This window comes from Diabrotica undecimpunctata, chromosome 6, assembly GCF_040954645.1.
Source record: "Diabrotica undecimpunctata isolate CICGRU chromosome 6, icDiaUnde3, whole genome shotgun sequence".
Classification (NCBI taxonomy): domain Eukaryota; kingdom Metazoa; phylum Arthropoda; class Insecta; order Coleoptera; family Chrysomelidae; genus Diabrotica; species Diabrotica undecimpunctata.
The window spans coordinates 21,122,508-21,134,603 of NC_092808.1; the positions used below are offsets into that span (position 1 = coordinate 21,122,508).

General features: G+C 32.4%; 1 protein-coding gene across 1 annotated transcript; it reads right to left on the reverse strand.

Annotated features, from left to right (window-relative positions):
• Positions 1 to 409: 409 nt before the first annotated feature.
• On the reverse strand, positions 410 to 11,895 carry LOC140444785 (uncharacterized). Its single transcript, XM_072536546.1, has 3 exons — positions 11,680 to 11,895; positions 4,944 to 5,191; positions 410 to 1,161 (listed from the first exon to the last, which is right to left on the reverse strand). The coding sequence occupies exons 1-3, from the start codon at positions 11,802 to 11,804 to the stop codon at positions 467 to 469; spliced, it is 1,068 nt and encodes a 355-aa protein (XP_072392647.1). The 5' UTR covers positions 11,805 to 11,895; the 3' UTR covers positions 410 to 466.
• Positions 11,896 to 12,096: the final 201 nt, after the last annotated feature.

Here is a 12,096-nt window from a genome sequence, read left to right on the forward strand (position 1 = left end):
GAAAGAGTGTGGATCAACTTAAGGAACTCTATATGCTACGATGCGAAAGAAGTGATTGGTTCTCCGAACGGAAGAAGAAGAACGACGATCACAGACGTAATATTACATATTTTGGACAGAAAGAGGAAAAAAGTTACAAACATGGGAAATTTACATAATTCTTTTTATGGATTATCGTCATATAATGAGCACTCTTCAACTGAATGGATTAAAATATTAAAAATTGAGGTGATAAAATCTATAGATCAAAGATTAAAAAGGGAGATGGAAAAGCAACAGGATGACTAAACACCCCCAGAAAGGATCCCCTCAGAGCTTAATCCTTGTGATACCTTAGAGTAAATTTTACCCTTAAAGAAGTTAGGGGTCATATGCCTAAAATAAAATATATTATTAAACAAAACTCACATTATACTTAACTCAGACTTTATTGAATTCTTTAAATGTAATACTATTATGTGATAATTTATTGCTGTAAGCCAATACATTTCTTTTGCAGATCATCTAATCTATTAATCACATTAAGATAATTTTGTGATCCTTTGCCGTTGGGTGATGTGTCACAAGAATCTGCTGTTATGCAAACTGGTAAAAATGTCAATCCACAATTGCTAGACTTTAAGAGAGTAACTTTGTTTGCGTTTAACCATGCATGTAAATCGTTCATACAGGGACAAGACCATGGGTTATGATCTATACCTATCTGGCTTAAGGTAAGTTCTTTGTGTTCTTGAAGATCCAGTTTCCAGAAGTTATTTGATGCTACGTTAAGAGTGTTTATCGTTATTTTACTAGGAAAAATGTTCGTATCAAGACTCGATAATATGTTACTCTTTAAATTTAAAACTTTTAATGATTTTTGAGCTCTAAATGCTTCTTTACCTATTGATCTAATCCTGTTATATGAAAAATCAACTTCCTTCAATACAGGCATCCCATCAAATGCTCTTTTAGGAATGGATTCGATTTTATTAAATGAAAAATCTAAAATTTCTATGTCTGGTGAATAAGCAAACCAGACTTTCTTCCATTCTCTAAACTCGTTGTGACTAAAATTTACTTCTGTCATTGTCATATTGGATAAGGCTTCATCTGTTATTGAGCTAATTTTGTTATTATTTAAACGTAAGATTTTGATTGTGTCGAATATGTCGTAGATCCCTAAAACAAAAATTTCGTAAGAAATTATTTAAAAAATGCTATAGCCTTCATTGGATTATTTTTAACACTAATATAAATATAACTCACTTAGTAAGTATTGAAAATACGAAATATACAAGGAGACAGTTTCAGCAAAAGTTTATGGTGGGTAATGAGAATGTGAAGGTGTAAGAGAGATACAAATATTAAGGTGAGATATGATAAATAATTTGTATGTAGTTTTGGTTGTAGGAATTGTAGGAAACGGAATCGTAGAAATTTTAGAATATTGACCCTATTATATACACTATTCAAAGAATTCATATATTAGTATATCTTATATAACTTCTGTAGATCGGTGTCTGGTTGGCGGAAGGACTCAGGTTCGGAGTACACATCCAAAAGACGGTAGAGAAGGCGTTGATACGGCTGACGCTAAACATGGAAGGCCCGGGTAGCACCAAAAGAAGTGTGCTAAATTGAGTATTCCAATAAGTGGTAACCTACGCTGCTCCCGTGTGGTATAGCGTATTGAACACTGCGAAATACGCCAAGCTGATGGAGTTCGCAAAGGCGAATGCTCCTCAGGATTTCTAGCGCATACAGAACGGTTCCAAATGAGGCTCTGTACGTCATTGGAGCGGTATTGCCCATCGTTTTGTTGTGCAAAGAGCGAGCGAGGGTGTATGCGAGCAAGATGGATGGACATATAGATGAGAATGAGAGAGAGAGAACGATAGTAGAGTGACAGAGAGAATGGGCAAATGATACCGGAAAGGCAAGGTGGACGAAGGAGCTTAGTCCTGATCTGACGCCGTGGTGGGACTGTAAGTTCAGGAAACTAGACTACTTCCTGACCGGTTTCTGACCGAACATAGAATAGGCAAATATGCCTCGGCAGACTGTACTGTTTATGGGGTACCGGATGCTCCTGCCCACATTTTTAACTGTCAAAGATGGACAAATAAGAGGGGAGACTTCTAGAGGCGAATGGTAAACATAATGATAAGAGAAGAGAAAGAATGAAGAGAAGTACACTGTCTGATTTCTGAAGTGATGGGAGAGGAGGAAATTGAAAAAGAGATCTGAAATTGAGAGCCAAGAACCGGTAAGTACCAAAATTAGATTATGTCCTCACGGAAATATTTTAGCTCTTTTAATTTTCATTAATAATGGGCAATTCTTAAATAATTTTTTCTTATTATTCTTCTTTTAAATTAACGGTTAATATAAGGATTTTAGTTGTTCATTGAATGGCAAGACCACCACTCTGGAACTGTGGTTAAGGCTTTAGCCGGAACACGAATAATTCGACACTTATGTGGGGTCTTCTAGCCTAGTATCCGACTCGGCCGAAAGATGCCAGGATGTCTAAAAAGATTTCCCTCACCGTTGCCTCCCAAATTTTAATGGATACATTCTTATGCTCTTACTGGAATCTGGCAATACGGCAATTAAAAAAAGATTGACGTTGTATAAGATAACTAATAAACTTATAAACAGTCAAGTGATAAAAATTAATATGCAAGGCGGTGATAGGAACTTGATATAAAATTAACAAAAGCTTTATATACAACGATTTCTACGGCTGTCGTCGTCTTCCTTCTTTCACCCAACATCTCCAGTCCTTTATATCGTTTCAAGGTCTTATCTTTCTATAGCCTTATCCACTTCATCCCTCCATGATCTCCATGAACTTTGGGATCTGCCTCTTTTTCTCTTTCGTATTGGGCTGCAATACGAAATCTTTGATATCCACCTTGTATGATCTGCTCTTCTTACGTGTTTATACCAAATTAACAGTTTATCTTTAATGTAGCATAGTACGTCTTGTTCTACTGCTATTCTTCTTTTATCTTCTCATTTCTAATACGATTCAGTATTTTTACTCTACAGCTTTTTCTCATAAACTTCTCATTTTGATTGCTGTAATTTAGGACTTGTTTCGTTTGTTCATTACCCAGTTCTCTGCTCCGTAAGTCATTACACTACGTACCAATGTGTTATATATTCTCTTTCTCGTATTTCTGGTAATCTGTCTATCCCATAGTACCCCGTTCATTTATTTGATAAAAATAGTCTTGTCTATGTTAATCGGTTGGTTATCTTTTGCTCGGTAGTTCCATTCTTTGCGATTATGAATCCTACATATATTTGAATCTTTAATGATGCTAATTTTCCTATGTTTAGTCAGATTTTAAGTCTTGCCCTGTTTTATATACGTTTTATACGGCTTTTATTAACCTCTCAGCTATCCCGATATCCTTCATTGTTTTCCATAATTATTTCTTGTTTTCTGGAATTCGTGCCATATTCCTTTTTTAAATCGATAAGTGCCATGTCTACGGGTCTATTTTTTGCCATTATTTACCCAATTATTTGTTGAGGTATATATTTATGGTCTATGCAGGATTTTTCTTCCGTAAATACTGCCTGGTCATCTCTGACTTTTATTTGAGATACATTTTTCCAGTTTTTCTTTCAGTATTTTTCTGGCTTCTGGCTTCTGGCTTCTGGCTGTTTCAATACGAGTTTTTATTTCGTAGCTATGATCCCAGGTATCCTTAATATTGCAGCCCAGGTAACATATTTTCTCCACCCTTTCTAACGGTGTATCGTTTATTGTAATTTGGACGTCTATGTTGTGTTCTTCCTAATAATCAATATTTTTATCTTCTTACAATGTAGTTTTAGGCCGTATTTATAACATGTTTCTAGTGCATTATCCATTATCTTTTGGAGCCCTGCGCACTATTTGCCAGCATACGGTATCTGTATTGTTTATAAGTTGGCTATGGACTGTAATACCATGTTAAATAATGCTGGTAACTGAAAACTAGGAATAATATAATATAACAATTGTCCAAAGGAAGTAAGAAATATAATAGCGGAGAAAAACAACGAGATTAATATTACAACCAACAGTCTTATGTCTCAGCGACTCCTTAACTTAAAACTAATTATTGCAAGTCAACAGCTCAAACAAACAGTCATACAACTAAAAATAATCCAAATAATTCTTCCTAAAATAGTTAAAAGCTAATAGGACTAAATTATTAGTTTATAAATCCGTTTATATTGGTAGATAGGTCTAATACGCCACTCACCGGGAGACACCCGATATTATATAAGTTAAATTTTAAAGCAATTCGCTTAAAATAATTTATAAATTAATAGATTACCAAGTAAACAAGAAATGTAACATCTACCTGGCCTTGGGACAAAAATGCTGGAGATGAGTTTTTCTATCTGCGGTGATGAGTTTCTGGATCTCCAACGGATGCCGGTGATCAGTTTTCTATATCTCGGAGTTCGGTACCAATAATTTATTAAACACATGGTACCTTTTTGTTGAATTGGATTATCAAGTGATCATGCAAAAAATTATTTAATAATTTTTTGTCTAATTGTTTTCATTTGTCAAGGGTTCAATACAAGAAACCTTATAATTAATTTATTTAAAATTTGAAACTATCCTGTAAATTTCCGGTCAAATTGTCGGACGAAATTTATTTTAGAGTGTAATTTTTTTATTAAATGAGTTTAAGGGAGGCCCATGTCCAGCAGTGAACGTGATAAATGAAGGCTGGATGATGGTGATCATGGTTTTTTGAATGGTCTTTTTGAACCTCTGAAAGGAAGACGCAATCTCCCGAAATATAAAGTAAATTTTGATTAGTCGTAGTGTTGAGTTTGAGTAGAGCTCTGATTACTATCCTAACAACTACGGGTAAAATATTTTTAATGTAACAGTCAAACCACAAACTTCAAACAAAATAAGCAGAAAATAGCGTTATACATACCTCCAGTGACCTGAGTTATCAAATTATGGGTAACTTCGACAACTCTGATTCTTAGTAAATTTTTTAATGCTCCTCGAGCAATATTTTTAATTTTACAGTTATTTAGTTCTAAAATATCCAGTTTAACTAAATGTCTAATATAGTCCCTTCCTATATTTGGAAGATTTTGGTTTCTTATATGAATTTCAGTTATCGTTTTTCCGCCAAAATTTTTTCTCTCGAGGCAACCACTAAATGTCATGTTACTTCTAAAATGAATAAATACATAATTACATCAAGGTTCATTATCAATATATTTTACACAAACTTTTTTTTATGTTACCTAATAATCAAAAATATTTTGGAATTTTTGTTATTTTGAAACCATAACTGGGTAATTCATTAAGTTAGTTTTGTTTTTGATTCAAATTTAAGGCGCATCAACTTATTTAGTTATTAGCATCGCTTGGTAGTACAAACATATTTTTACATTTATGAATACATAATTATTCTTCTTTTTGGGGATTTTCACTATTTGCTAAAACGTTTACCTTTCTATTGCTCCTACTAAACATAGTAAGCTGTCTGCCGGTGTGGTACAAAAAGCTACCAAAGCTTTTCTTACAGCAGCATTTTGGATTGTTTACAACACTTTTAAAGTGGTTGATTGGTAGACCCATCCACCATTTAGCCATAATCTACTTTAGATCTAATAAGGCTTTTATAAACTGTCAATAGTATTTCATAATCACATCCCCAATTTTTAGTAGATAGGACTTTCGTCATGTTCAAGTATTGTTGACAAGATTTTTTAAGGTGATTATATATGTTGCTTAAAATTTAAATGTTTCTCAAGATTATTTCCAAGGAATTTGATAAAATTCTACCTACTCTATTTTTTTATTAAAGATTGTAAGTTATGGACTACTAGCATTACGTTTTCTGGTAAAATGGGTACATTTATTTTTATTGGAACAAAATTTCATTCCCGGTTTCATTGACCACTTTTCTAATGCAGAAATAGTGTCTTGTAATGTTTGTTAAATAGTTACATTCTTCCTTTACAATCAATTATGAGATCATCTGCATATAACCTACTCTTTACTGGTGGAGTATTATTTTCCATAACACCATTAGCAATAAGAAAAAGAGTAACACTAATCGACGATCCTTGATGATCGGGTGCCATTTTCCTGTATTCTTGTTTTAGAAATGAAGTCGTCTACTTTTACTTGAAAGTTTCGGTTTTTTAAAAAGTTGTGATAAAGTTTAAAATATTTCCTTGTATGCCTAATTTCTGTAAAGTTTCAATTATTCAATGGCGAAAAACCACATCAAATGTTCTGGTTTTATCAAAAAATGCCTCTATGGATCTTTGATTATTTGCTAGCGGTTCATGTATTTCGGACTCGAGGTCAACTAAGTTGTCTAGAGTTGATCTATCTTTACGAAATTCATTTTGTTTGTTAGATACAACAGATCTTTGCTCGAGCATCCAAATAAGGCGTTGGTTTATTAATTTTTCGGGGTTTCTTTGCTCTTTGCACATCCGAACGATACTGGACGGTAGGAGTTTGGGCTCAGAATGTGGTTTATGAGGTTTACGGATAGGTATTGTGTAAACATTATTCTAAGTCTATGGAAACATTCCTTCAAGCAATATTTTGTTATAATATCTTTAGTAAATAGGCAGTTACATTTTTATGCACTTTTTTAAGGAAATTAGTTGGAATATCGTGACGAGGATCAGAGTTTTTAATGGAATTTATAGTTTTAGTGAACTCTTCTTCTAATATTGGTGCATTGATTGGTAGGTTATCGCTTTAATCATAATTAAATTTTACTAATTCTTCTTTGACTTTAAACTGTAAAAATTATTGAGAATAGTTTTTATTACTGGAATATGTCTCGTAGGATGAAGTTAATACATTGGCTATTCCAGATCTAGATGTATGAATTTTATTATTATATTCTAAAAATCTTATTGATGAGTTTGTGTGGCGTCCCGAAATTTTGTTAATTTGTTTCCAGACTATTGCTGCTGGGGTAAAACTCTTTATTGTTGATAAAATTTTTTTCCACGATTCCTTTTTTGCTTCTTTTACCACTGATCTTCTAATAGCTCTTAACTTCTTATATTTTAGAAGATTTTCTTCTGTTTCTTGATTTTCATATTCATTAAAAACTCTGTAAGTCTTCTTTGTAACATCTTGACAGTGATTGTTCCACCACGGTACGCCTATACGATTTCTTACTATTTTCTTTCGATCAAATATGTTCGGCTGCGAAAAGTATGACGGAGGAAAATTTATTTACTAAGTCGTTTATATTGTCATTAGGAGATGGTTTTGAAAAAGAATTTAATTGATTCTCCACAAACTGTGTATATGGTGACCAATTATCTATATCTGTATTCCATCTAGTGTTAGATTGACATCATTGATCTTGTTTGTTTTTGAAAAGTATAACTATGGAAAAATGATAACTTCCATACAATTGTGTACTAGCTTTCCAAGTTATGTTTTGTACTAAAAAAAAAGGTAGGTAAGAAATCAGTCAATACAACTAGTGTTTCCAGTAAAAGAATTAAATTTTGTTGGATATCCATCGTTAAGCAGAATAACATTGTTGTTATTACTGACAGTTTCTATTATGTATCCTATTTTGTTATATTAATTGTTAAAGTTATTTGTCTGAATTCCATTTAGTTATTAACAAAAATAGAAACTCCTTCACTAGATTTTTTAAATTCACGTCTATTTTTATAACCTTAAATGTGTTTAATTTTGCTAATTTTTGGTCATAGAATTAGTTTCTTTCCAATAGCAATTTGGATATTTCGCGTTTAATTTTTGTGCAAAGTGTTTTAATTTTTTTTATTGAACAGAGGGTAGATGTTGTCAGATAATTTTAGTAACTCCCCAATATCTTTTGTGAAAGTTTGAGCAACATTCAGTTGGTTGGGTGAACCATACGCATCTTTAAAGTATATTATTTCTTGATAAATAAGAATATTTTAATTTGCGTTGTCATCCAAAAATGCTTTAGTTGGCTGCTTCAATTTCTGTATATCAATAGAATCTGTTTTTGGGATAGTTCTCTTCTTTTTTGAACGTGTATCTTTAGCAGACTGTGTAAAGCATTCAGGAGTTTCAGGTGGTGTGACTTTTTTGTAGAAAGCTCTTTTGCTTTGTGTTTGCAGTGTTGGTTCTGCGCGAATACGTGTTAATACCTTTATCTGTGGGTGGATTGTCGGTTTCTGTTTAGGTTTAGATTGAGTGTCTTCTACAAAATAATTTAGTTCTGAATGGATTTGGGCTGATCTGCTGTAGTTACTGTCTTATTTATTATTGAACTAAAGTTATTATTTTTTTGACGACAATTTGAGGTTATATAATCAATATTTATACAACAAAGCCTTCGATAAGGTCAGACATAACCGTCTTATCGAATTACCTGAAAAGAAAAACTTAGATATGAGAGACATCTGGATCATTAGCGCTATCTATTATAATAATATCGCTGTGGTAAAAGAGAACAACTTTTTTTCAAATGAAATACAGATTAAGAGGGGCGTCAGGCAGGGGTGTATCCTGTCTCCTACTTTGTTCAATTTTTATTCAGAGGAAATAATCCAGGAAGCACTGGAAGAACTAACTATGGAAATAAAAGTAAATGGCCGACCAATCAATAATATACGGTTTGCCGACGACACTATTTTATTAGCGGAATGTCTTGAGGATTTACAACAAATGGTTGACAGAGTGGAAGAAGTCAGTGAAGAAAACGGACTGTCTCTAAACACAAAAAAGACAAAATTTATGGTCATTACAAAAGCCCAACAGCTCCAAGAAAACCTAACAATACATGGAGAACAAATTAAAAAAGTTGAAAAATATAAATATCTGGGTACAATAATTAACGAAAATAATGAGTACACAGAAGAGATTTAGGCAAGGACAGGCAAGAAATTCTTTCAATAAACTGAAAAAAGTAATCTGCAGCAGGGACATTTCAATTTCTTCAAAGATAAGACTTCTGAGATGCTACGTGTTCTCCGTAATATTTTATGGGTTGGAGGCTTGGACATTAAAGAAAGATGTTTCGGACAGATTAGAAGAATTCGAGTTATGGGCCTACAGAAGGATATTAAGAATAAGTTGGGTGGATAGAGTCAAGAATATCGAGGTCTTGAGAAGAATGGGAATAGATAAAGAGGTTTTAAATACAATTAAAGTCAGAAAACTGCAATATCTGGGACATTTCATGAGGGGCGAGCGTTATAACTTCCTGCAATTAATAATACAAGGAAGAATACAGGGTGGAAGGAGTCGCGGGAGAAGACGCATCTCCTGGTTATATAATTTGAGAGCTTGGTTTAACTGCACCTGTGCTGACCTCTTTAGAGCAGCGGTATCGAAAGTGCAAATTGCCATGATGGTTGCCAACCTTCTTAGAGGAGATGGCACTTGAAGAAGAAGAATCAATATTTGTACAAATATAACAGTGGTGATGGTCTAAAGACATAAAAATTCTATACTATGTATGTTTACGATAAATTAACAAGGATTCAGGAAGTATTAGGTCGACTAAGGGTAAAATATATACCAGTCTACGAAAACTTAGTACATGTTGAAATTCGAGACGAGATGTGCCAATTCTAAGGAAGGATATGGGAGACATACCTTCAACGTCTAATTTCTGTGGTTCTGTGTCTAGAATATTATGTGGAATTGTTGGGTGCACATTGGATAATATTAGTCGTTTACTATGAGTAATTTTTTCCTTGTATTATTTGATTGATTACTCTGATTTTTTCCTTGATCCATATTGATAAATTTGTCAACTTCTTCTTCTTTAGATAAATAAATACAAATCCTATTATTAGTTATACGTGAGGAAAACATTATATCTTTTAACGATATAACTGATCCCAGTGATACTAGCTAATCTTATAATTTTACATTTTTTAATGAACTGGATACAATAGCTTGCTTCCTGGATGGTAAATTACTGGATAAAGTACTCATAACTGATAAATAAGTTTTTTTTAAATGTAGGTGGTGAAACAAAGCTTATTTTTTAACCTTATTCTGAATTACTATCATCAATTTAAATAAACTTTTAAACCAATCATTAGAACGAAATGTGGTCATGTATCAATTATATCAAGGCAATTAAGCCGGTCTAAAAAACAAAAAAGATAAGAAATTGTTTGCAATTAAAATTTACAATGGTCAATTTACAATGGAGAGAATCCCCCAAAACCCCTTAAAAACCAGAGATATAGTTTTTGATCAAATATAGAATAAATAGTATAAAAGTTATAGGCTGTTTTCGAAAAAAAAAAAAATTTAGGTTATGTAAATTCAATCTATGGTTCTGTAAAAAATAGACAAATTTGTTAAAAGCCTCAACTATGCGTGTGAATTTTTTGAAATTTTTAAATTGATTGCATAGCACGTAAAAAAATAAAAACCAAAAATTGACGTTTTTGGGGGTAAGCAGTGGGGACTATATTTTTTAATCACATAAAACGTAAAAAATATAAAAAATTTAATTCTGAGAGTGAGTACATTTTGTATATTAACGGAGGGGTATTCTTTATAGTCAAGAGTCAATAGCAAATGCTGCTCATAGTCTTGCTGATAAATATTGTGTTCTAAGATCAGAATTGGAATTGTGGAATCAAATTAGCAAAGAGAACAATACGACGTTTCTTATGATAGTCTAAATCTATTAAAGTTTGATGATATTGGTATCTATCCTACAATTTATATTTTGTTAAAAATGTTTGTGACATTACCCTTGAATGCATCTGGTGCTAAAATAACATCATCTACTTTGAGGCGAACTAAAACGGTCAACTATGAAGAGAGAGGTTGACTTGGCATTGATGAATATTCATTATGATATTCATATTGATCTCAATAAATTCATTGATTTAATAAATTTTATATGTAATAGTGAATAAATTTTTATATGTAAAATTAAAAAAAGTTAAATATTAGTACATTGGCAATACTATAATAGGCATTGCCTACACTTTTACGCCTACTTGATTAATTAATATTATCCAGAGTTATCCATACGGCTCTCACTCCCTAGAAGTGAAAAAAATCACTCATCCCAGATACCTACGGTATCAAAAGGATTTCAATTCTCTATTGTCTTCTGATTTGTATTTCTAGATCTCTGTACTTGCCGATCTTTTCATTGTATTTCTGCATGATCTTATAGATATATTATTCAGACCCAGTTTTTTTAATATTTTCTTGGAGGTTTTTTGGAATGATCCCACTAGAGAGAATAATAGATTTTGTTTGGATACTTTCCATTCTTCAATGTCTTCTTATGTGAATTTTCAGATTTCTGTACTTGGAGATCATTTCGTTGCATACCCAGATTATTGTTGTTAGGTACAGGCACATCTTTTAGTATTATCCAGATTTAGTCATACAGCTCACTACAATTAATTAATTATAAAAAATGTATTATTATTATTATCTAGACCTAGACATTTAGCCGATCGGCCCCATCTTAACTATGCTGGATCCGTCGCTGTAAGAGAGGAACACAAAGAATGTTATATTGAAAAATACGCCAATCCGGTCCTGTCTACAAGATTTGCATTGCTAAACTGAGTTGTCTACAAGACTCATTTATAATATAAATCGTCTATGGAGATAAACTGTCACTGTACATACAAATAAAAACCAAATTTTATACAGTATAAATAAGTAAACAAAGAAATTACCTTTTATTCTCAATATCTTTGACTTCTATTAAAACATTTTTGATGCCTTCACAAGCAGAACTACCCTTGAAAGGTAATGTTATTAGAACAATTGTAAACACCGCGAAAATAACTTTATAAGACATGTTTGTCACCAAACTTATAATTAACACTAAATCAGTCGCAAAGTTTAATCAACCGACCAACCTTGGTTTATCATATGAGGTCAGATATAGCGGGATTTTATTTAGTTTTGATTTTCAATGTATCTGTGTTTGGGAATTCTCTCCACTTCGGCTTGTTGATAATTTCAGAGAGATCAACTTAATGTTGAGTAATGTACAGAATTTTTAAGCGATAGGGAAATTCCAATAACGACAGATTCTTAATGAATAATATTGCCTAATTTTTATAACTATAAATAGAAAGTTACTATTG

Coding starts and splice junctions, on each gene's coding strand:
- LOC140444785 (XM_072536546.1), bottom strand. CDS start 11,804: ATGTCTTATAAAGTTATTTTCGCGGTGTTTACAATTGTTCTAATAACA. Junction 5,192..11,679: donor AAAGATATTGAGAATAAAAG/GTAATTTCTTTG, acceptor TATTCATTTTAG/AAGTAACATGACATTTAGTG. Junction 1,162..4,943: donor GATAACTCAGGTCACTGGAG/GTATGTATAACG, acceptor TTTTTGTTTTAG/GGATCTACGACATATTCGAC.